Source organism: Agelaius phoeniceus, chromosome 1 (genome assembly GCF_051311805.1).
Source record: "Agelaius phoeniceus isolate bAgePho1 chromosome 1, bAgePho1.hap1, whole genome shotgun sequence".
NCBI lineage: Eukaryota > Metazoa > Chordata > Aves > Passeriformes > Icteridae > Agelaius > Agelaius phoeniceus.
The window spans coordinates 33,467,729-33,493,293 of record NC_135265.1 but is presented as its reverse complement, the minus strand read 5'-3'; the positions used below and the strand labels follow the sequence as shown (position 1 = coordinate 33,493,293).

The window sequence follows — 25,565 nt, the reverse complement described above, 5'->3', positions numbered from 1 at the left end:
TTCAAAACCTGTAACACATTGTGTGGGCAGCCCAGCTAGGCTTTGTTTATTAGCTCTTATGGGTGTTTGTTTTTGTTTTTTTTTTCTTTATAATTTTAAGTATCTGGAGAGGAGGTGAAAGTAACTGTGATGTTCTTAATGAAACATGTAACATGCATGTCCTCACTTCATGCTCCCGTTTCCTTCCGATACAGACTCATACTCCTTTAGAATTCCAAGGCCATTACCACTCCTACACAGTGGTTAATGCCTAACAGCCCTTCTAAAGCTAAGGCTTTAGCCTTAAAAAAGCTTCCTCTTTGGCTTTTAGACATCGCATTTCCTTACAACTTGGGTCTTAGGTTAAATGCAAAAAAAAAAAAAAAGATTTGAAAGATACAGAATGTAAGAAATATCAGGCAACTATTTGCTTTCTTTTGTACTGACAGAGGCAAGCAGCAAGTGCTCATTAAATGTCGCTTTGGGTTTAATGTCCTACTATACTGAGTTAGGGAGCTGTAAAGTAAAGAAGCAGGGATGAGATTTGTTTGTTTAGGTTAACGGTGAAATTGGTTTCATTGCCTTCATTTGTTCTCATTCTTGCCATTAAATTATCCTCCTGTAGTCCAGATTCAGGCTAATTTTAGATTTTGTGGTAGGCAAGGAAGGGACTCTTCCTTTTCTCTTTCATGCCTAGCTATCTGCAAGAGTGAATTCACTCTGACGGGCATTTCCTACCAGCTTGATACCTTCCCTTTTATTTCTTTCAAACCAAGCACAGCTCTATTAAAATTTGCAGAGGAACAAACTCCCAAGGCAGAGCTTTCTTTAAGCTGGGTCTGTAACTACTCCCTGTCCATTGGTTCAGGATGGCACTAAGCCTTGGGCTGTATTAACTCCCTGATGTTTGGGGGCATAATTGCTCTGTGTCTTTGTCCTGGGAAGAAGTGAAGCAAGCTATTTTGGGGCATTGTCAAATTTGTGTTAAAGGTGCTATATCCAAAGATAAACAGGGATTTGGATAGAATATTCTTGATTTGCAGGTACATCTACACCAGCAAAATATGCTCCCTGCAAAGACATTACCAGCACAGCAAAGTGTGGGAGACACTACCATCATTTTGAGCGTGAAAACTCCCCCATCTCTCCTGTCTGGTGAGTGTTGCTAGTCCTCAGAAGCACTCTGTCCTCTTCCCTGGGTGTTCCTTTGGCTAGTCAAGAGCAGTGATGGGAAATGAAGGCAAAACACTGTGAACTGGAAGTTTTACAGACCAGTGCAGTGGTTCCTCTCATGAGATTTAGTGAGTTTGTAAGAATATTAGTACCTGGTTTTGCAATTTGTTTTATGATATACTCAGAAATTGGTGGCCTTTTTAATTTTTTTTTTTCCCAGAGACTATGCCCCTGTGAGCTGGCTATGTAGCAAGGGGATCAGGGTGAGTGAGCTGTCATGTAAAATACAAAAATGTTTGTAGAAGGTTTTGCTGGGCAAAGGCAGCTAATGCAGAAAGTGAGAATTTTTTTGGTGGTCCTCTACATAACAAATCAGTCACTGTCTGGCTGTTTGCAAAATACAGACACTCCTGCAAAAGAAGTCCTGTGGATAAAGGAAACTAGTTTTGGTTTGAAGTTATATTTGGGCTTTTTTCCTTTGCTGCTGCAGTGGATCTGCACTGCTTTATTCTGTTAAAAGTGTTCTTACTAAGATTAAAACCAGGGAGATTAAGGAGGAGACATAAGAATGTAAAAAATCAGTCTGAGTTCAGTTTAAGAGGTCAGAGAGCAAGAAGTCACTGGAAATATTCCCAGTGCCCACAGCTGAGGTTGTGCTGCAGGGTTTGCTGCACTTACAGTGAAAGCCCCAGAAGACTTTTCAGTAAAATGCTATGTGACTTAGACATTGCTTAAATCTTTTTGATGCAGGTATTGTTGGAAAACACCTTTTATTTGTTAGACAGACTAGGCTGTAGATGATTCATGAGGAGGCAAATACCTCATCATGAATTAGTAAATACTGTGTGGAATATCTGAAATGGGATTTGGGAAAAACTAATGAAAAGGTTAAGTTTGCTTCTTCAAAAAGGCTTTTTTTGCTAACAATAAAATACAGAGCCTGTGGTCCAAGCACTAATAATCTGTATTCAGGTTATTGTTTTCTGTCAATAATCCTGAGTGCTCACTGCAATATCAGTTTTTGTTTGAAGTCTGTCCTGCCTTACTCTAGTCTGTGTTTGTAAATGAGAAATCTAAGATCTGTGTGGAGCAAGACAGGTAATTAATCATGGAAGTGTGAATACCCTGCTGAGACGTCTTATGATCGTAGTTGAACTTTCTGGTCAGTGCCAGCTGGGGGACTTAAAGGAATGCTGCTGGATTTAAAAACTGATTTAATTCTGGAGATATCATTAGCTCAGATAACACGGAGTTGAAAAACTAGAAAGATTCTTTAAAAATATCAAATATTAATTTATTAGAATTGTTTGTTTGGCACCTGTGAATGGTTGTTTTTACCGTTTATTCTGTGACTTCAGCCAGACTCCCTTACTGGAAGACATTCCTTGTAAATACAGTAAAATACATTCCCAGGGATAAGGAAAACCTTACTTTATAAGAGATGCTGGTAATTTTTAATTAAAATCATTGCAAAGCAACAGTAAGATAATGTATGTAGTTGTGTAGGGGATATGAATAACAGTTGTGAATAACAGTTGCACATAATGTATGTTTCATTTAGCTGTAGTTATGCAAATGAAAAATAGAAAATTGGAAAACATTGAAGGTAAAAAAGAGTTCATAAATAAAAAAATTAATTGGAACTTTCCAGGGGTGTAGTTCAGAAACAAAATTTAGTAACAAGGATGCCAGCTTGGTGCTTTTTATAGAACAGTTGTTATTATCTATCCATGTGTTTATACTCCCTATTAAAAAGATCAAGATAATTTGTGTGAGTAATACCTAATTGCCTTATGTGGAGTAAGTTTTATGTTAGGTAATAAAAGAAGGATCCTGTGGGGAGGCAGAAATCCTTTGCCATTGCCCCAGTGCTCTGCTCATCACAGCTGGTCTCTACGGGGTGCTCATTAGTAGATGCTTTTTCATAGAATTTCAGGTAAGCTGTGTAACTTTTTCCTCCCTAACAGAGTAGTAACCTGTGAATGTCCCTCTTAACTAGAATTCTTTTATTAGTTACTGAGAAAACTTGCACTGGGACAAGTAATTGGAACTCCTTCCCAGCTCAGAGTGGAGAAGATAGGTTGAAGACACCATGGTGTTCCTTTGTTAATACCAATTCTGTGAAGGACTTCTTAAAAGGACAATGTAAATATTTATACTTTCCAACTGTAGTTGTTTAAAAACAGATGTATTCTTTCAGGCTTTAACTGATTCCCCACGATGTTTGCAAAAGCAACGAAGAATTTTGTGAGAGAAACTGACAGTGGAGGTGACCTGATCCCCGTCTCCCACTTGAATGCCTCAGACAAGCTGCAGCTTTTGAGCTTAGTTACGAAGAGGAGGAAATTCTGGTGCTGGCAGAAGCCCAAGTATCATTTCTTGACAGTCACCCTGAGTGATGTGCTTACTGAAGACAAACCAATAAAACCAGGTAAAGCCATACTTGGGCAGCACTATTGGTGCAGATAAAAACAGTACAATCCCTAACCTGTTCTGTTATTATTCTCAATTATGTTATTAGAGGGCTTCTTTCACAGAAATGTTCTGAAGGAATCCTCCATCCATGGGAATGAGACGAATGGATCTTTTCTCACTTGACCATTTATGTAACTAAAACTGGTAGTAATAAATGTTGGTTAAAAAAAGAAGAAAGTTTTGCCTGGGTAGAGTTATTAAATTAAGTGCTGAATGTTGTCAGGCTGTATAGTCCTGCTGTTTAATAACAGTAGCTACAGGAATATCCCTAGAATATTATAGGGGGCTGTATGTCATAGTAGTGTGAAACTGTACTGTGCTTCAGGTCAAAAGCAGTGAATGAACAGTGTCTTGTTGGTGTTAGTAGCCCAGGGAATGCTTCCAGGCCAGGCCAGATGAGTTTTACCACCCATTCTGTTTGTCTTGCTCAGACTGTTAAAAAGGGTTGACCCTTGTACTTTTTTCTTCATCCAACTATAGCAGTCCCACCCATGTTTTAAGATTATTGAGAAGGAATCCCATATTTCTGGACATGTCATAATTCCATACAGTAAAGTAGATAACTCCCTAACCTAAGATCTTAATTGTAGCTGGCTTGGAAATACAGCTGATTCCAAGTTGGCACTCTGCTTTTTAGGTATATAAAATTCAGAGTTGTTTTAAACCAGTTAGATTTTTCCATTGGTTTTCAGTGAACTTTGGGACAGCCCTATGATGAGTTGTGTCAAAATAATGCCAAAATACTAGCACCGTTGTACAAGCAGGTCTGCTTTGCAGTTTTCTTTGTAGCTGAAATAAATTTCAATCATTCTTTATAAATATTTCATAGTGTCTTAGTTCAGCACTTCAGTCACCTTATGTTTTCCTAAAATGGCAAAATACTGAAGATAGTAGGGCAAAGATGATGAAAACATGAAGAGAGCAGATGCAAGAGTTGCAGAGATGTAAATTTTATTATTTACCTCTTCATACTGTTCCTTGCCTTTGCTAACTTGTCATATTTTCTGTAAGTATCTGTTCCTCTAATCACTTAAGGACAGTTTCAGCACTTCTCTTCACAGAAATTACTGTTATTGCTTTCCTAGTGATTGTGGAGTCTGACTTTGCAAAATATATGGGGAAGTTTGAAGATTTTGTTCAAGGAAGTATTGAAACATCATTTGTGAAGTTCAGCCTGGGAGCTGGAGGGAAAGGTTTTGTGGAAAACCAGTCCTCATTTGGAAACCTGAGGAAGCAGGAGGTTGACTTGCAGCAGCTTATGAAAGATGTCAAGGACAGGTATGTTTCTAATGTGAATGTTGTAGTGGCCAAGAGAGATTACTGAGCTGAAAAGAGTTGGGCCAGCTGTGGTCACTCACCAGTTAATTCTGTAGTGTTGCCACAGTTTGAAAATTATTTTTATTGTAAGCTTTCATATTCCTGACAAATCATATATACAAAAATGAAATTCTCCATATGTTGAAATCTTGTTAGACAGACTTTTCTCTTTCTTGTTTTAAAAACATCTCTCTGTTATTTCATTTTACATTTTTGCATTAATTACTACCTGGGACAAGAGCCAAATCCTCCCTTCTTTGGGGGACTGTACTGAGGTAACAATCTGGAAAAAAAATCAGTTCTCTGTGTTACTGGGGCATTCAATATAGAAATTGAATTCAGAACTGCTAATGTTCTTGTAAGCAGGCTTTTTAATTTTGTGTGTGTGAGTGAGCATGTTAGAAAATGAGATTATTTGAAGTTAAAGGAATAGCAGAGGTGAGCAAGCATAGTCAAGGCATATTCTACCAGCTGAACAAAATATAGATATGTTGCTTCCTGTTATACACTGTATTAACTGAGGGGAACCATGTTCTTTATTTTCCGAGATATGCAACACTTCTCGCTTCCTGTCCTACTCTGAAATGGGATCTATTTAATGTTGCAGTGGGAGTGTCATGTACCAAAGCCTGTTTGGCAACCAGCTGCCAAGTCAGGGGTCTGCTCTCTGTTGCAGGTCGAGGCTCAGTGGGAGATGAGGGTGCTTTATTTGTGACAGCATTGTACTCTAGATCTGTAGCAGAGGCTGTAATGAATTTAAATAGCCTTTGCTGATGCTCTGAAGATAAAGATGATAGGTTTTTGCTATCAGTGCAGAAGTTGTCAGAAGCAATGTAAATTTGCTTTAGATACACCGATGTTCTAGAAATAATCGATTCTCCATTTTCATGGGAACAAATGGCTGGTGTTTCTTTTATTGTGAGCATTCACAAGTCAACAAATTTATTCTAATAAGGCACCTTGCTCTCTTTGTACTGAGTGCTTTATTAAAAGCAGAAAATACTGGGCCAAATGTGTGCACCAAGCCAGTAAAATTAATCTGCATCTAATACCAAGACAATAGTATTAGTCAAGATTTAGAGTCTTGTTTGTAGCACTAGGTAGAGTCTTATGGAGAAACAAACTACAGTAACTTTGATTTAGGATCAGTAAGCTTTTGCTTGAAGTTACCTACTCTGTTCACAAAAAGAATCCTCCCACAGCAAATCAGCACATCTTGGAGTTCCAATCCTTTATGTAACTAAATACTCAAAAATACATTACCTTCTTTTGAGTGTTGAAAATCAGTAGCTCTACACTGATCTGTGTGTGACTGTTAACTGAAGTTGATGTGTATGCTACTTTATGCAAGGCAGTAGGTCTTAGTTCATACAAAAGATGCTCATAGCTTATTAAAGCTTATGATGTACAGTGTGTAATTGAAACTGAGTCAGTTTGCCTTCTGCCAGGTCACTGAAAATGATGAGTATAGCAGAATTTTTTTTTTCTCCAGTGTAATGCAGAGGCTCACTGGAAATTGTTGGCAATGCCTTATAGATGAAATTCTACTTACTCGTTCATAAATATTCTATGATTTATGATTGATTGTGTCCGAGTTTCAAACTTTCATCTCGTTCATGAGTACTGTGTGAAATTCAGGAGTGCTGATGCCTACAAGTTAGTGATTTTTGGATGCAAAACATTACAGTATTTACAAGAGAATGTTTACCTGTCAGGCCTTGTGAAATGAAAGGCAGCAATCTGATCTTGATGTCATTTAACAGCATGTGGTGCTTTTGCTTGTTTGATCAATCATTGTTTCATTTATTATTTCTACATATATAACCTAATTAAATTGCATTTTTAAATGTTCTTGTATTAGGCTGATTAAGTCAAAGCTGCAGATTAGTAGCAGTAAAATCTAAAAAGTCAAAGCTGATGTGCCTTTTAAAATAAGTTACATGAGTCTTCAGTGTTGAGCAAGCTGAAAGTGCTCAGTGGCAGGAAATCAGTTTCCTGTCACTTCTTAAGTGAACCTTCTGAAGGAGAATCATACTGATCTCCTGATTAGATTCCAGGTGCTGCATTTGCTCCTTTTTCTGAAAAAGAGTGAAAGCTGAATGATGTGGGATGAGATGCTTCCTGGTTTGCAGAAGCAGTGACATTGTAAATGCAGAACACAATAATTAACATAATAAGTAATACCTAAAATAAAGTTAAACAATAGTTTTAGGTATACAAACTTGGCATACTTGCCTTTACATTATTTTTGATTTTGTATTACATAGTGCTTGCTAGTTCACAGAGCACTGTAACATGCTGATACATGATTTAGGGCAGAGTCCTGTGCCTTTAGCTCAATTGGTTTGCTATGGATTTAAGATATTATATTCCATCTTCTATTTTAAGGTTTTCAGTACTGTTTGCCATAAGGTCCTCTTAGAGTAGTTGATGAAGTATGGGCTGGATGAGCCACTTTTCAGTGGTGCCCAGAGACAGAGCAGAAAGCAGTAGGCACCATCTGGGACACAGGAGGCTCTGTCTGAACATGAGGAAACTCTTTTTCACTGTGAGGGTGGCTGAGCACAGGTTGCCTGAGGAGGCTGTTGGAGTTCCCCACCTTGGAGACATGATCCTAGGCAGACTGCTCCAGTGGCCTTGCTAAAGCAGGGAGGCTAGACCAGATGACTGTCCAACCTCACCCATTCTGTCTTCTTCCCAACCTCAACCATTCTTCTTCTTCCCTCCAGTAAAAAGATTTATGAGGATATTATGATCTCTGTACTTCTCATATATTAACAAATTTGCTTGCTTGTTTTTTACCATTTCACTAAAAGTCATGGAAGGTTATTAAATGAGAAGTTCTGAGAGGACAGGGATAGCAGTCAGTTCACGTCAGCTGCAGAAAAAATTGCCTATCACACTTCCATCATTTTGTGTGAATGATTCCTAACTCTGTCATTAGCATATTAGGAAAAGAGTTGTGTTTTTAACAGCATGCTCTGGCATGCTGAAAGATACTTTCATACTGTTGCATACTTCATTTTAGTTGAATTAGTGAAACTGCATGGTACTGTCCATCCTGAGACAAAAATAAATGTCTATTCTTAATCTGAGTACAGTGGAAATTCAGACTATTTTGTGATATATTTTTTAAAACTCCTTGAGCATTTATGAGCATGATGAGAAAACCATTCAGTTTTCTATGTAAGCTGCTACATGCGATAATATGAAGTCACAAAGTGTTGTGAGACAAGATTGAATAAAAGCAATTGTGTGTGCCTGTGATTTAAAAAATAAGGAGCATGTCAAATAGAAAATAGAGAAAATACCTTGCAGTCTGAGATGTTTCTGTTATTCTTAGGGAAGATGTTCTGTGAAGTACATGTCAGGTTATTCTGTAGGGAAAATAGTGAAATGCTATCAATAAGCTGACTATTGCAGATGCTGTGTTCTGTAAGAAGTAGGTCAGAGAGGTTATATTTGAAGTGGGTTAACAAAAGAAATATGCATCTGTGCTTGGTGGAAAATGGCAGAGTGAGATTTTACTCTCTGACACTCATCTCTATTAGAGCAGGAACAAAGCTGGGTGAAGGCTCTCACTTGCAAAAAACACTATTTGTATGGAAGACATCAGACTACAGCACATTATAAATGAAGTGGAGAAGAAGCTGTGAGCATGAGCTGCCTGTGTCTCTGCAGCTGGGAGAGGAGGTGTGTTGAGGTGACATTGCCCAGTACAGGACCGAAAAGGTTTTTTACTTGTAAGTAGTTTGGACCAGTGAAAATTTGTGCAGAGAGGCAGCAGTGCTGATTTCAATGTGAGGATGGAGAGTACGCACAACAATACCCATTCTCCTTGGTAATTGTAGGAAATTCACAAGTACCTTGCTTTGAGGATTTGTGGGTGGCTTACTGAGCTGGTTAGACAGGATTTGATGGAAAATGGTCCTGTGGCCTCTCCTTTGTGGGAAATTAAGTCAAATTCCGTGCCCAAAGGATAGACCCTCGGTCTCAGCACTGGAGTTTAGAGCAGGCTCTTGCTCTCTACTTTAACTGTGAGAGCCTGCTATGTTGCCAGGTGTTGTCTGTTTTTTCTTGTCTTTATTTGGTTTCTACTTTTCTCTTTTCTTTTCTGACTCCAGTCTGCAGCAAATTGCCTTTATGCCTCTATTGTCCACTGCTTTCCTAATGTAAGAAGAAAAATACTGAATGAAGGTGAAAGAAGTCTTTGCATTATGGGAGAAAAGAAGTGTTTAATCTAGTTAAATGTGGAGTGAGACCAAAACTCAAAGAAATTCTTTTATTTACATGTTTGACCTGTAAAGCTTCCAGCATAGTAAATCATTAACCTCAGGAAGGTTGTTTAGGCAGAAGAAATAATCAAGCAAAACCCCTAATTTGTATTTTTAAAATAATTTTTATTTATACAGGCTTTTACTCTGTGTGTTGATAATGGGACTTGGCAGACCAACATCTCATTATATTTTCTGTAGTGTTATTTTTGAGTGCTTCAGCTCAGCTCCTTGGGGTGGGAATGGCAATGGTGATGTAGTATAAATGGCACAGGTTTGGTGCGGGCTCTTGTATAGTACAGAGTGAAAGAGATGGTAAGAGCCATGGTTGTAGAACAGAAGTAAAAGCTCTGAAACATGACCTGTAAAATAAAAAAAATCAATGCAATTTATGTGCCTTGCATGCATGTGTTCTCAGGGATTTAACTTGGCCATCTTGTGTTACTCAGATATTTTCTTATATTCAGCGTTATGCTGGCAAGTGAGTTCAGTTCTTGCAAAAATACAGTCATAGACTCAGCAGCCATTGCCCTGCAATACTTGAAGGCCTGCTCAGATTATCAAACTTTAACCCTGTTGTGGATTGCTCTTGATGACTGTTTTCAGTGATAATTTAGATAAGATACTTGCTTACCTTGTGTCATCATCTCCTGTTTGAGTTGCTGAGGAGAGCAGAATATTTTGCCTTCAACAGGCTGTGCCCCAGTAATAACTCATGATGTGCCCACATGCAACCCCAGAGTTCTGTTTTATGATGGAAAGTTCAGTGCCAGAAGTCTAGAGGAGAGCACTTTACTGTGCTGTCCTCAAAGAAGGTTTCTGTTGCTGTGGGCAAGGCTGTGTGTTTGAAAGCTCTGAATTTAGAGCTCACTGAACTTACTGGGCAGAGGAGAACAGTTTTGACAGCTTTACAATGGGACACATCCCACTGATGTCATTTGAACCTTGGGGCTGTGACAGTGGCTGGCACACATTCAGCTCTGTGCAGGGGATCCCAGGTCACCTCTGGGCACTGCCTGGGGTGTGCTGCTGCAGCAGGTAGCTCTGTGTCCCTGTGTGTCCCTGTCACTCCATAGCCCTCAGTACTGCAGCAGCTCCTCCAGCGTTGCCTCCAGGATTTGTTCACTGCCCCTCTCTGCAAGTTAACATCTTCTGGCTCTGCTGCTGCTTCTGCATCTGGGCCTCAAAGCCAGGAGTGTGACAGGGTTGGAGCCAGTCCTGCCTCAGGCAGAATACTGTAGAAGCAGGTGGAAGAAAAAGTCTCTTGAATTTGTTTGGGGATTCATTTGCATAGGTCATATTCTGTAGGTTTCTTCAATTAACACTTATTCAGAAATAGCAAATCTTTATTTAATAGGTGTTTTTCTACGTTTGTTTGAGGGGCTTTTTTTCCTGTAAATTTTGGAGATATCCAGTAAGTTTTTCATCCTCTTAAACAGTCAAAAAATACATGTGAAAGCAAATGACAAATTGTTTTTGTGCTTCTTCATTGTTATTTTTCCCCTGTGGCTCCCTAGGTCAAATGTTAAAACTGCAAGTTCTTAGTGCATTCACTTGTATTTTCAGGATGCTTAGCACACCACTTTGAAAACATAAATAATTATTGTGAAGTATATGATAGGCTTGATAGACTGTAACTAATGGCTCTGGTTTGGCAGACAGCTCTGGGAATGGTGAGGTTTGTGGTTGCTTGATATTTCTTGAATTTTTGCTTAATCCAAAGGTTCATTGCATTCCAAGCATAAAGCATGACTTTGCACCAAATGAAAAAAGGTTATATTAATAATCTCAGGAATGTTTGGGGCTGCTGCATTGCTTCAGAGGTATTTTCTTTCCCTTGTCTAAACAATCAACTTTAAGGTTTTCAGACAGTTCATTCCAACTGATTGAACTTTCATATAAGCATGTAACTCTCCAAAGATCAAAAATTGCCTGAGGACGTTTTAAATTCAATAAAAACCCCAGCTGACTTCAGACTTACACAGACTGTATAAATTCAGAGCTTCAGAATCTAATAAATCTAAAACTTTTTAATTAAAAGTGGAGATATCTCGATTTAAATGAATTGGAGTCAGACATGTCTTTCTGTCACATTTTTGGGAAATTGCCACTTAGGTCCATGAATAGCCATTTAGAATAAAAGGGAGGAGAAAAGACTGAATAATTTGAGTCAGGGATAGCAGTCCTTTAATCTTCCAATAGTTTTGCTAGATTACCTGTTCATAAAAAATAAAATATCTCATCTGAGGACCTCCAGTGAATATTTTGCAAAAGTGTAATATAATTGACACATTTTAATCAATTAAATACAATTAAGAAATTGCTTTAACTGTTTCCAGAAAGTCTGTTAACACCCCAAAAGACAAGGTGGGGTAGATTTTGTAACATTTTCTTAGAAAACTAACCTCCTGTAATGTTTCTGGAGTTCACTTTCTGTCTTCTGCTCATTCTAAGAAGAACCTAACGTTTGAACTGTTTCCAGCAGCATTTAAACAGATGCTGAATTGTGCTGTGGAGTAGGGATGGTTTATTAAGTTGGTGCCTGAGCTAAGTGTTGAGCTCCCCCCACCAAGTTAGTTTTTCTTTTGACTGTGGCAGTCCTGCTCACCAATTTTGAATTTTGCATCTATACCAATGAATAACACACGACTTGGAAGCAGGTGGGTAATCCCCAGTCTCAAAATCAATGAAATCTTCTGTTTTCTCATTCAGCCCTTTGAAACAGTGGGGTCAGTGTTGATCCCACTCAGCCTGTTTGGGGTATAGGTGAGCACTGAAACAGATCCTTAGCAAGCAGTGGGGGTTGGCACTGGGGCATTGCTGTCCTTGTGTCCCCCAGCCAGCACCCCCTGCCATGGCCATGGCAATGTCAGTGCGAGCTCACAGTAGGAGAGGATTCAGTCCAGTGTCCAAGAGCCTGACTGGCTGGTTTTGTATTACCCAGGAAAATTAAAGTTGCCTTTGCTTCCCTCTTGCTTTTTTCTTTGCTTAGAAAGTATCCAGACAACTTCCATTTTTGCTCAGAGTAGGGAATCAAGAATTCAGTATATATTCAATATGTATGTGAGGATTTACTGTGGAAAAGAAATATTTACTGCTGCCAAATAACAAAAAGAGGACATCATAATTTTGAGGAGGCTCCTCATACAGAAACCATTGTCATTTTTGCAATAAAACCTTCTTCAAGCAATTTAGAAAATGTGGTTGGTCTTGTTTTTTGGGGTTTTTTTCACAATTATAGTATCGTTACTGCTGTATTTTTCTTTTTCAGAACAATAGATCTAAATAGTAGTTTGCTGCAACAAGTAATAGAAAGAAAACGTGAAGTGTTGTGCATCTTGAGAGAAAAGATAATCACGACTCAGAAGTGTACAATATCTGAACATATCCAGACAGAAGAAAAAGTCAGTGGTGTGATGGGATGCACTGCAAAAACAATAAAGGTAAAAGTTCCTAAAAATCTGCAAGGAATAGAATGTTTGCATATTATCTGAGAAGAAATTATTTCTCCAAAATGGACTTCAGAGTAATTTTCGTGCTTTTCTAATGTGCTGAACAAACTTTAGTGCTTGGTTGTGAAAATTCTGTATGGTAAAATGCTTTTTCCACTGCCTTTCTGGCAAAAGGTGCCATGTTTTTATATGAGCCTGGAATGTAGTTTCCATCAATACCATCAAATTGTGATTCTGTTTCTCTGTAGATTCCTGCCTACAGCAGAACATGAAGCAAACCTAAAACAATTCATTGCAATTGAATAGCAAAATGCATTGCTGAATCACGTTTATTTGAAAAGCCAAGTAATCATTCACCACAAATGGTCGCAGTGTCTACTGAGTTTTCATATTTATTGGGAAACTATTTGTTTTTGATCATGGGAGTAGAGATTAACTGCATTATGAGGCTATCTGAAAAATTGCCTGTGAATTGAGAAGGAATTACTGAAGTCAAAACATGCTCATTCACTGCAAGTTGTTTGTTTTTTTTTTTTTAAGCTGGAAATCACTTCTTTGTGCAGTGAGTCTCCAGTTGCAGGGATCCAGGAATTGCAGTGTAACAACCCCCTTTGCAAGTGCCACCTTCCTGGTACCAGCCTCCAGCTGGGCAAAAGAAATGTCACAGTAGAATTGGGCAAGGCAGGACACTGAAGTGGGTGCCCATTTCCCATTGACATGGGGCTTCATGTGTGACAGAAGCTACGCCTGGAGCTCAACTTTGTGCTCGGACAGGGTAGCTAAGAGCATGAGAGCTGCTCTTGCCACTGTGTTTCTACCTCATTTTTCATCTAGTTCCTTTCTTAGATGCCAGATGGAAGGTGTAACACTTTGATGAGACATCATGAAGAATAAAGGATATTCTCCCTCTGTATTTTTCACCTTAATTACATGTTTAAGCTATGCAGTAGCTGAATCAGATAAATGGTGAATAAATCTGTCTTGTAGGTTTCAGTAAGTGAGAATGGAAGTCTGATGAAGGATTCTAGTGTGATCCTTGAAATTCCTCCAGCAACCACTATTGCCTATGGTGTAATTGAACTGTTTATAAAGCACAATGGCCAGTTTGGTAAGTGAAAAACTTTTTTTTTGTGGCCCACAGTTCAACTGTGGGCAAAGCTGTTTGTCAGACAATGATTTTTGTGTTTCCCTGTGTGTGAAGGTGATTATGTTGTATGGTGTCCTTTGCCTTGATAGTTATTTGTGCTAGAAATGCAGATTTAGTAAGTTTAAAACTTCGATATAGTAATGCTTTTTCAGTGGCTTGAACACACTGTAAACTCAGAGTGACTTAGGTTTCAGGGAACCACAGGAGATTGTGTAGCTTGAGCCTCTGCTTAAGACAAGGCCAACTTTGGAACTTTGATCTAAGTTCAGTTAGATCAGATTGCTCATATCCTTATCTATTATAAAGTTTTGATTTATCTTCAGAGACAGAGATTCCATCGCTCCTCTGGACAGCCTGTTATCATGTTTGACCACCATGGTAGTGAAGTTATTTTCCTCAGTATCTGCTGTTTGCTAGATAGCTCCAGTCTGTGAACGTGCAGCTTGTTCTCAAGAGTCCAAAACTGGACATAGCACTCTGAATGCACTTTCCCAAGTTGAAAATTCAGTTCCATCAATCCACCAGCTACAGTCTTGTCAGTGCAGCCCAGTATGCAGCTGTTCTGGTTTAGGGCATATTTGGGAGCAAACTTCAATAACTGCAAGGGCAAGCTACTGATCCTCTCGGATTTATTGTCCATGTCTTTCACTGCAATTTTGCTTCCAGCCAGCTGGCCCTTGGCCTGGGCTATTCCCTTTGCCTGTTGCAGAGAGTGACCTGACTGTAAATCAGATCTCAACCAGGAGTGTTTAGACAACAGTCATGTTAAAAACAGAATCCTACATTTGGGACTGGAATTTAAACTTCTCTAGCTTACACTTTCATCTAAAGATTGCCCTCAGAGTGGTTGCAGAAATGCCCTTGTAGTGTTGTCTGGTCATGCTTTACTTACGTCAAGTCGAATATTTTTCAGGTTAAAAAAATGTTGAAATTGGCTTTGGGGGGAGTTGTATCTCTGCTCTGCACAATCACTTGGATTTTTCTTTCTTGTCTATCCTCATTTAAACTCATGGACCTAAAGGAGGTTTCAGAGGATGTTATGCAAGGAGGAATAAAATCAGATAGTAGAGGTGGAAGATGGGAAGGACTGATGTGGAGAGAAACAGGAGATACATTGAAGAAATAATTGGAGTAGAGTTGAGATTTAAATCCAGGATGTGCTTTACTTGGATGAGAAATGCTGAAGATTAACTCTCCATCATACTCCTTCTGATATAAAGGAAGTCTGTAGGCTCAAGAATAGAAGTAAATATTATGTAACCTGTAAAAAGTTTCTGAAAAGTGGAATTGCTCTGATGTAGCCCGAACACAGAGATAGTAGCAGAGGATGTTGACGTCATGGTTATAATGGAGCTGTAATTCAGAGTAATGAGGTGCAATTAAGGCTGTCTGACTGCATAGGTATATAACTGATAGCCTACTTAGATGATTTCTACATGAAATTATGATGTCCTGTTAGCTAAGAATACATAGGTCTTGTTAATGATCTGTATTTCTCTGCTTTTTCTACTTCTGCTGCTTTTTCCACTCTTTCTCATATTTAATATTAACATCTTTTAAGCTTCAAAACCAGTTTGTTTCATGTTTTGTCTTAAACAATCTATGTCCTGCCTCTTTTCTTTTTTAATTTGTGCTATTTTCCCTTGCCTGAATGGCATTGAGAAGGTAAAGGAGAGGAACTGAAAATAAAATTAGGGCTTTGCCAGCCAGAGTAAGTATGGTGGAGCCTAAACTTCAGCTTGTTAATGTCTGATAGCAGGGATCAGTGTCTGTTTATGGGAATAGAAAAAGCCTTTGAAGTTAAATCCAAGGAGTAATGTAGTCCTTTCTCGTGAGACTGAAAGTGACCAATAGCAGGTGTAACCTAGTGGGATTCTCTTGTTAGATAATTAGGGAGTAAGATGCATGTAAGCTTTTTCTTGTTTCTTTTTCTTTTCTACTGCCAGTACCTGAGTTACTCTGTTAGGAAGAATGGCATATGTTTCTTCTAAATGTTTTGACTTGTGCAACTAGACGTATTTGGATATTTTTATAAATAAAATAAATTTAAAAAAATTAGAAGGATCTAATACTTTTCTGATCCATTTACCATTGTGCTTTCCTGTAATCATTCTGTTTGATTTCTACAGGCTAATTTTTCACTCCATGTAAAAGCCGTTTCTGCTTAAGGCTTTGCAGTTTTGTGTCTCTAAAGTTGTGCTGAAGTGCCTCTTATTCATACTTTACAAATCGGGGGATATAAAAGCACCCAGCTGGTTTGTTTTGTTCTGTTCATGGCTATATGTGTGTGGTTTGCTTTTTCTTAAATGTCTGTAAATTAAGCAGTCCCAATATATCCACTTTTCCACATAAAGGAGTCTCTTTGATTGTTTTTGTTGATCATCTCTGGTTTTCTTGCATTTTTGTTAACATTTCTGAGTAACTAACAAGCTCTAACTGCACTGTTGGATGTTTGTCATTGATGAATGTAATAGAATTCAATACAGAATTTATTAACAGTCCTCTTAATACAGAATTTTGAGTCCTGTGTTTTCCTGTGAATTGAGTTCTGCTACAAATTAAACAACATCATCTGAAAACTTCTATTTCCCTTATTAGCATCCTTTTGCCTCAGGAGGGGAGGCAGTGTATTAGCACAGTTTTCCTCCTCAGGGTTCTTGTGAGAGGCTTGTTCTTTTCAATGACAGTAACATGAATGAGTTGGCCTTGCGGTGCCTCAGCTGCTGTCCAGAGTCTTGTTGCTTTGGGAAGTTCTTAGCTTGTGTTAATCGCTTTCTGCTCCTCTGTAGCTCCTTCTTCTCCATGAAGGGTTATGCAAGCATAAAGGTCTGTCATCTTTCTTTCTCTATGGGCAGGGATTTCTTTGTCTGCTTTCCCTTTGAAAAAGCTTTTTGCTGATGGAGTGCTCTCCATGCTTTCTCATCTGCTTTGAATGTCCTTAATTTAGTAAGACAGACTCTTACAACTGCAGAAAGGTTATATTTAGGTTTTGTTCCTGGTACATCTGAGCACTGTGCTTGATTAGTTACATTTTTTTCACTTTGCTGTCAGGTATTACTTTAAAATTGAGTTTCTCTTGCTAGCCTGCCTGTGTTTTCCTCAGACCCACTGCAGAGTGCCATAGGTACACATTCAAGTCTTGCATTTGAGCCAATAAAAAATGATCAGAATCTGCACCGGGCTTTGACTGTATTCTGCATCTTTAGGGCACGGTGTTGGACACATGAGCCCAGAATTTGATACTCCAGATTTCTCAGTATAACTCTTACAAAGGCTCCTTGTACCTTCCAGGAAGCCCTTAACTTCTGGCTGGGGGCACTGGGATGGCAGGATAAGGGCAGTCCTGTTTGGGTGAGTTTGGCCAGTGCTTGTCACAAAGATGAGGCAGAAAGAGTAATCCAGCCAGGCCAGGTGTGTTATTTCCTCTGTGATGTTACTGAAGAGAGACAGTTACTGCAGAGTGATTCTGTTAGGAAACATCCCTGGGTGATGTCCTTTAGAGGCTCTCAGAAGTCTCCTGTTGTCCACTTACCTGGAGGACTTGAGAATGGACCTGTGGCTTGGCTGAGAAAGAGGAGTCTGTCAGTGCCATGACCAACAGAAGGGCTCTCAAGAGTTTTTACAAATCTCAGAGAGTACTTTCATGTGTCACCTTCATCAGTGGATCCCCTTGCCTGCATTACAGCATGTCTCTTAGAGGTAGAAAAAGTAGAGAGTGGGGAATGAGAAGCTGGAGAGCAGTGCTGTGGAAAGGGACCAGGGGGTCCTGGGCAGGGCAAGGTGAATCTGACTCCCAGTGCCCTGGCAGCTAGGAGGGCCAATGCTGTCCTGGGGTGTGTGAGGCACAGAATCCCCAGCTCGGCAAGGGAGGGATTGTCCCACTCTGCTCTGAGCTGGGGCAGCCTCACCTCATGTGCTGGGGGCAGTTTTGGGTGCCACAATATAAAAAAACTCCTGGAGAGTACCCAAAGGAGGGCAGTGAAGATGGTGAAGGGCCTTGAGGGGAAGCTGTATGAGGGGCAGCTGAGGACACTTGGGCTGATCAGCCAAGGGACACTTCAGGGCACTTGGCTGATCAGAGAAGAGGAGACTGAGGGGAGACCTCACTGCAGTTACAACTTCCTTGTGAGGGGAGAGGGGGGCAGATGCTGATCTCTTCTCTGTGGTGACCAGCAACAAGAAATGGCCTGAAGCTGACTCAGTAGAGGTTTAGATTGGATATCAGGAAAAGGTTCTTTACCCAGAGAGTGGTTGGGCACTGGAATGGGCTCCCTAGAGAAGTGGTCACAGCACAAACCTGACAGAGTTCAAGAAGCATTTGAACAGCACTCTCAGGCACATGGTGTGACTCTTGGGGATGGTGCTGTGTGGGACCAGGAGTTGGATGTGATGGTCTTTGAGGGCCCCTTCCAACTCAGCTTATTCTGTGATTCTGTGAAAACATCAAGAATTCCTGCCTGCATCTCCTGTCTGCAGCATTCTGGTTTACAGTGTCAGCAGGAAGTTTTCATGTTAGTTTCTGTCTACATTAATTTAGTTCACAGGAGCTGGTGTCATGTTCTGTAGGAGGCAGCTGCACCACAGGTCTTGTCTATACACACTGTACCAAACATCAGGGATGCAGGAATGCTCAATAATTCACATGCACAGCAACCCCTGGCATTCTCTCCATCTGGGAAAGACAAGACATGGAGAAATAACATGCGAGAACACTAGAAAAGACAAGCTATCATCTCATTCAGTAATTGCTCGTCTATTTTATTAATTATTGTTTTTGATTGAATTTCTAATTCCAGAGTTCTGTCTGCTAGATGAACAGCAAGGAGGTTTTGAAAAAGAAAGTACAGAAGGCTCAGCATCTCCCCATTCAGTTCAATTCAGAGATGCTTCGTTCCTCTATCAGCCAGATGCTGTTGATAATGAGATGTACTCTGGGGCTAAAAACCTCGTTCCCAGTGATGCTTCTATAACTATATTGAAACAAGGTATTACCAGAAATGCTTTGCATGATTATATTACAGTGCATTAAATAACCTGATAGGCAGAAATAATCTGGTACAATAGTAAGTAAGAAATCTTGTTAGTTCATTTTAATAGCTCTTATCAGGAACTCTTGGGGGAATGCACTGAAAGAGTATAAAAAAAATCAGTTTGCAGTGAGTGTATGCAGTGGACTCTTTCTGTGAAGATTCTGAATCCATCTGTCATAAATACCATCTTACAAAGTCAGATGGCTCTTTTGCATTCCAGATAACCTCTGCACGTTTAGTGATGATACATGCTTTCATTCAGAAGGGGTCACTGAAAATAGTTTCTCATTATTTGAAAAATACTCTCAGTAAAGCTTCTCAGTTACAGGTTAAGTCTCAGAAATAGACATCTCCCTTGCCTTCACTAGCCTCATTATTTTCTGAGAAGCATTGTAACTGAGAAAATCAAAATGTGGTTTAAATGGAGATTTGCAAATGGGTATAATGGCCCAGGTACAAGTTTTTATTGTAGGAATGTGGAAAGAAGAGGCAGGAATGTTACTGGTGGAATGGAATGGAAAAAGGGAAAACCAGTCAAGGTCTCAGAACACACTGTGCTTTTCCTCAGTTCTTGGTGGAGTTCTTACAGCTGGTTCTCCTGATGAATATCACCCTCTTGTCTCTAAGTTTCCCCCTTGATAAATAAACAATATGTAAAAAACACTTGTGAAAGAATGGTATGCCCTGTTCTATTTTTTGTTTTAGTTTGACAGACCTATTTGCTTTTCTTGCTTAAAAGGCTCAGAGATTTCTTAAATTAATTTAACCTCTGCTGTCTCTTAGAAAATGAAAAAGCTAAAAAAAATTGTTTTTACTAAAGAATTTGGAAGTACATTTCATTTTATGTTATTTGTATAGACAAATTCATACCATTGCATCAGATAAACAAAATACCTGCCTGTGGCTGGGCTTTTTTTTTCCCCAGTGAAGTAATTTTTTAGTTATAAAGGACTTCTTTAAACAGAGCATGTTTCTTGACTGGAGTGACGTGAAGGAAAATTTCTTTTAAACAAATTTGAGAACACTTATATGCCCACATTTTTAGAATGTGGAAAAAAGAGCCATTCCAACCTTCCAGTTGGCATTATTGATTTGAAAGCTTCATTTTTTTTAGCAACATGGTAATTCGATGTCACAGAAGATTTAATTTCAGTATCATAGTTGAATTGTGAGAAATGAATGCAGAGCATTCTCTTGTACTTAATGAGTACTCTTCATTCTGCCATATAAATGAACATTCTCTGGAGATAAACTTCAAAGTGGAAGACTTAAGATGTAGTTAGTTTGTTAACATTAAAGTATTGAATTTCAAAATATTAGAAATACTGTACACCAAAATCTTGATTCTTGGTAGCTGTTCTCCTTTCTTAATGTTTGCATTGAGGTTTCATTAGCTACTTAGGAAATAAAATCAGATCTGTTCAAACCTTACCTTATAACTTGTACTGGTGAAAATCAGGATGTCAGGGATGTCAAGGTGTGGTGACAGATGAGCTTGTGAAACACACAGCAAAATGTTATCTGGTTTTACTGGCATTTTTGTAGAAATACTTAGTTTTATTTTCCACTGCTTTCTTGGGAAAGATCTGTCACGGTTGAAGACCCAGTTCCAGCCCTTTGTGAAGCTTCCTGAAGACAAGCAAAGAGCTTTATATAAAACCCTTTGTGAACTCTTGCTCCATGAAGAAATGGTGACTGCCCTGGGGGACATGGTAAGATCAAGAACCTTTGGATTTCTTCCTAAAAGTAATTTCAGAATAGTACTAGCATTCCCTTTTGCTTGGATTTTTCTCTTTTCAAGAAGTTTTGCTTATTCTTTTGCTTTCAGTTCGATGATATCTGCACAGGAGACAAGCCAGATCTGGAGGAGTTAAAACTTGAAGAACAAAGAGACCTCCTTGACTTCTTGCAGCTCTTAGGGTGCAGTTTAAAGAGTGAGCTGTTCTTGCAGAAATATCAGCCTCAGGATGAAGAACTTTTCTCAGCTGCTCACCTTCTTATCAGTGCTATATCTGGTATGTTGTAAAAAGCCCTTTTAAAAATTTTATTTTCCTTTTAGAAGCTCCCTCCATGTTAAAGCTTTTATGGCTTTCTTTGAGCAGTTGGTGAGCTGCATGAACATAAATTTTTCTGTTCCCTTTTTATGAGTTTGGTATACTATGCTTAGCATTCCTGGCTGTGAATTAAATTCAGCCCTCAATCACTGACAGATTTTGTGTGTAAATTGCACATTCCCCCAAGACTGCTCAACTTTGCTTCTGCTGAGTGTGAGCATTTGCAGTTTGGCAAGCTAATTTCTGTACTTATTGCCTGCCAGAGTCCTTCCTGCGTAAAGGCTGAGAATTACAAATTAGGTGTTGTCTCCTGTGTAACAGTGTATATTGTTCAAGTGCAAACTAAATTTAGCAAAAATGAGTTTAACACAGAGACACTGCATTTAGAGGGCTGTGTTGCAGCTGCTGAAACAGGAGATTAAACATAAATGTCAAACAAATGCCATCCTCACAATCCTAGTTAGCCCCACAGTGTTAATTAAAAGCTACCTGCAAAGTCCAAGACAGACTTCCCTGGATTTTTCTCTTCTGTCTTGTATATAAAGAATTCCTTGACATTAAGATAACGAAGGAAAGTCCAGTGTAAATTGTGGCACTGTGCAGCAGAATGTCAGTGTGCATCCATATATGCACAGGACCCAGGTGGGAGAGCTTAACTCATTTGTGGAGAGAGAAAAGAAATGGAAAACAGAAACCTGCTGATGTGGTATCAATTGTCAGATGCCATTAACAGCAGGGCACAGTTAATTGAGTGTGTTGCATTATCACCTGATTTTGGACATAATGTCTGCTACTAAAGTCCAGACATAAGTGTAGCTGGATCTAGATTCAAAAGCTGTCTTATGCTTGTTGCATGTGGTAGGAATTACAGCCTTGTTGTTCCAGAGTTGAAGGGCACCACAGGGATCAGCTAGTCCATCTCCCAAGGCAGACTCAGCTATGCCATTCCTCTCAAATCGGGCTTTGCAGAAGTTAGCATCACCTATGGATTTGGGAGCATAGGTTCTTGGTTTATTCAAGGCTTAAGTCATTCATCCAGCCTCCAGACTCAGAGTTAAACACTGAGGAGATACTTAGGGAGAGGCAAGGTGATGGGGAGGAAACCCCCTTTCCTACAAATGCCTTTTCTCAAGGACAGGGATAGTCAGACCCTCTGCCCATCCCATTCTGTTCTGCTGGCAGGAAGGGGCTGGATCAGCCTCTTCCAAACATCCAGCTGAGGAGGACCTGCTAGCTCCCTGATGAGGCTCCTGTTCCAGCAGCCAGCCTGGTGCAGGGCTGCTCACTGGAAATGACCTTTGTCTGTGCATGTGTCCTCCACAGAGCTGCCTGCTGACACCCTTGTCCTGCTGCGTGCCTGCTGCGATCTTCAGGTTGTTCCAGCCTTGTGTTGTTTGGTGAGTAATGGAGATGAGATGTGCTCGTGGGCACAGCAGCAGGAGTGGCTGTGTCCTCTGCCATTTTTCTCCCCAATAAAGGAGGAGATGTCGAGCTCCAGTGGGAATTTCAGCTGTAGGCAGTGCTTAGCCAAGGTCAGAATCTGACGTGGCAAATGCAGCACGTAATTTACTGCACGTGGATATCTAACTTCTGATCATTGCTGTATTTGGGAGATTTCATGGTTCAGGAGCAAAAGAAAATTGTGACTTAAGCTCTTGTTTTTCTTATAGTCTCACTGTTTTAAAGTCTCAGTAACAGTAAATCATCTCTCCTTGGGAAACAAATTTCGCTTTGATAGCAACAGTGCTTGAGCCTTGGCAAACCCTGAAGTCTCAAAACTCTGAGGCCATTTATTGTAACAGCTGAAGGAATGGCGCAGGGCATTAGAGTAATGCAGCACCTCTCCTGTGAGGAAAGAGTAAGAGAATTGGATTTGTTTAGCCTGGAGAAGAGAAGGCTTCGGGGTGACCTAATTGTAGCCTCCCAGTACCTGAAGGAAACTTACAAAAAAGATGGAGAGAGACTTTTTACAAGAGCAGGTAGTGACAGGACAAGAAGGACTGGATTCAAACTGAAGGAGGGTAGGTTTAGATGGGAAGAAGCTCTTTACTATGAAAGTGGTGAGGCACTGGAACAGGTTGCCCAAAGAAGTTGTGGATGCCCCAGCCCTGGAAGTGTTAAAGGCCAGGTTGGATGGGGCTTTGAATAATCTGGTCTAGTGAAAAGTGTCCTTGCCTGTGGCAGGGGGGATTGGAACTGAGTGATCTTTTAAGGTCCCTTCCAACCCAAAACATTTTCTATGATTCTGTGATTTTTCTAAGCTTTTAAAGTCACTTTAAAAAACAATAGTAAAATCCTTTAAATATGTAGGAGCAGGGGAAGTTCTTTTGTTTGCTCAGAGTGGTAGGTAAGTGTGATGTGCAGTGAGAGAAGTGGAACTCAGGGAATGACACAGTAGGAGAGATGTTTCCCCTTAAATTGTGCCATGGAGCTTTGGTTGTGGATCAGTACGTCGTACTTGTCAGGGCTAATAGCAAAGGGAATCTTGACCTTTTGCTGCTGCCTTGTCAGCTCTCCTGTGGTTTTATATGAAACTGAGCTGTGCAGTGGCAGGAACAGCAGTGCCTGGAAAATGTTTTAATGTCTCTGTCTTTTGCTGTCTCTCATGAATGCAGCCTAACATCGCTTCAGCCGATGGCACTGTGGCGCTGAGCAGTCCTTTGGTGGCCACTCTGGCTGACAGAGGAAGATTTGAGGCCGTGCAAAGGCTGTTTGCTTCATCAAACATCAATCTGGAAATGACAGAGTCTTCTGTAAGAGCTGTAACCATGAAAGAACCAAGATTCTTCCCACTTGTTCTTTATGTTGCACTGTATGGATTTCATGCTTTAGGTGGGAATGTATAGGAGCTGTACTGAGTATTTTGCTGTAGCCTGTTGCTTCTTTTGTAGCTCTGTAATTTTGGTGTGTTTGGGATCAGCAGTAGAGCTCTTCTGTTGGTACTTAAGGCAGCACAGCCAGGAATTAGGGTGACCAGGGGACTCTGCAGATTCAGTGAAAAATACATAAATAAGGGATGAAGGGGAGAAATTAAAAAAGAGAGCCATGGGAGAGAAACTGAACATAGCTGCTCTGGTAGGTGTCAGATCTGCAGGGCAGTGAAAGCCTGATTGCTTGCATTAATATGCATGGGAGAAAGCAGCTAAGTACAAACTCTTTTTGTAAGCAAGCAAACAGGCAGACCCTGGAAACCCAGGGTTCTGCAATGCAGCAACTGCTTTTCTCCTTAAGCTTGGGTGTGCAGAATGCCTTCACTCTGGAGCAAGTGCAATGGAGGGCTCTTAAAAGGTACTCGATTAGATTCTCTTAATTATTGACTTTTATGGATATGAACTGCACACTGCAGGAAATAACAAAGCCTCTTTTTCAACCACCAAGACCCACTTCAGGGATTCATACCTCTGTACAGCATTCTGTTTTCTGGTATGTTTTTACTTGTGTTAGCAAGTTTCAGCTGCATTCTGAACTTTGGCATGGCAATGCCTTCTGGTGTGTGCACATGAAGGGTCCCTGCTGCACACCACAGAAATGATCATTTTACCCATACGACATTTTCAATGCAGGTATTTTGCTTGTTTCTTTGACTAACAGAAAAGTATTAGTAAAGCACTGTGTGCTTGAACTATTTTGCCTGTTTTTTCATCATAATTTTTTATAATCATGGATGGTACAGAAATGCAGCAGAGATCACTGTAAATGTGGGCTTGGGAAGATGTTCCAAGTAGGTGGAGTATCAGTTGAGATGGCTGAGAGACAAACAAGCAGGCAGCTGTGTGGGGGTGATCAGTAACCAGGCCCTGCAGCGTAGCTGGTGGGTAGGAGTTCTGCTCACTTTCCTGCTCTATTCCCACATGGCCTTGAGCAGATTGTCTAAGAAGCCTTTAAAAAGTCACATCAGTTCAGCTTTCCTTGAGGACATGGACTTTGCAGAAAAGCACCACGGTGCCTTCCCACTGCCTGAGAGCTCAGGATAGCTCTGCACGCTGGGCCGTGGGCGGTTCTGCAGCTCATCTGTTCAGTGAAGCTGGTGGTGTTGCCTGAACTTTGTGCTGGTGTAGAAGGAAAGATCCTTGAGGAGCTGAAGTATGGAACTCTGCTTCTGGGAGCCGTGTGTAAGTGGGACAGTTGTCTTTTACCTATCACTACTAAAAGTCACCTCTGTAATGAGTTTATGAAAACTTTCTATTAAAGGCTATAGAAAAAATCAATAGAATAACTTACACATGTCATTTCCAGTGTTTTTCTTTTGGGGACTACATCTTTGACAAACAAGCAACTCCAGGCTGGCCTCACAGGGAAAATGCTTTTTCAAGCTTAGATGTGGTCTTCCCTAGCAAAGGAGGTGGTAAAAGACCCATAGAATGCTTCAGAGGAGGCTGAAGCTTGTCTGATGAAGGGTGTGATTTCACACCCTGATTTAACCTCCCCAGAACAGTGCTTCCCTTTGCCTTGCCCAGGAGGAAGGTTGGAGAATCCATACCTTTGCAATGCAGGAGGAGGTCAGCAGCCTTTCAAGAGTATGTGCTACCTGCAGAGGCCAGCAGGCTCTGCCTTGCAGCCAGTTCCCAGTTCCTTCCAGCTGCCCAAATCCCTGGGCTTTGTCCACTGGCCCATTCCAGTGTGGGCCCAGGAGATCAACTCCCTTTGAGCTGCAGTGCTCAGAA

The 25,565-nt window shown here is 40.2% G+C and overlaps 1 protein-coding gene across 5 annotated transcripts in view; it reads left to right on the top strand.

Moving 5' to 3' along the window:
* Positions 1-1,022: 1,022 nt before the first annotated feature.
* The window catches only part of GSDME (gasdermin E), a 39,175-nt gene continuing 14,632 nt past the window's right edge, over positions 1,023-25,565 (top strand). For 2 of the 5 annotated variants that reach the window (XR_013181569.1, XR_013181567.1), the window contains exons 1-10: positions 1,023-1,134; positions 3,353-3,583; positions 4,713-4,905; positions 12,490-12,661; positions 13,658-13,778; positions 18,614-18,802; positions 20,432-20,559; positions 20,676-20,862; positions 22,225-22,298; positions 23,517-24,189. Coding sequence is in view for 3 of the 5 variants with exons in the window: in XM_077176131.1 (XP_077032246.1) it covers positions 3,373-3,583; positions 4,713-4,905; positions 12,490-12,661; positions 13,658-13,778; positions 18,614-18,802; positions 20,432-20,559; positions 20,676-20,862; positions 22,225-22,298; positions 23,517-23,747 (1,506 nt within the window). In the remaining 2 variants the exon portion in view is untranslated. Of the gene's footprint in view, positions 1,135-2,984; positions 3,089-3,352; positions 3,584-4,712; positions 4,906-12,489; positions 12,662-13,657; positions 13,779-18,613; positions 18,803-20,431; positions 20,560-20,675; positions 20,863-22,224; positions 22,299-23,516; positions 25,122-25,565 lie in introns of those variants that run through there. The other 3 variants (XM_077176131.1, XM_077176136.1, XM_077176148.1) reach the window with 3 other exon arrangements.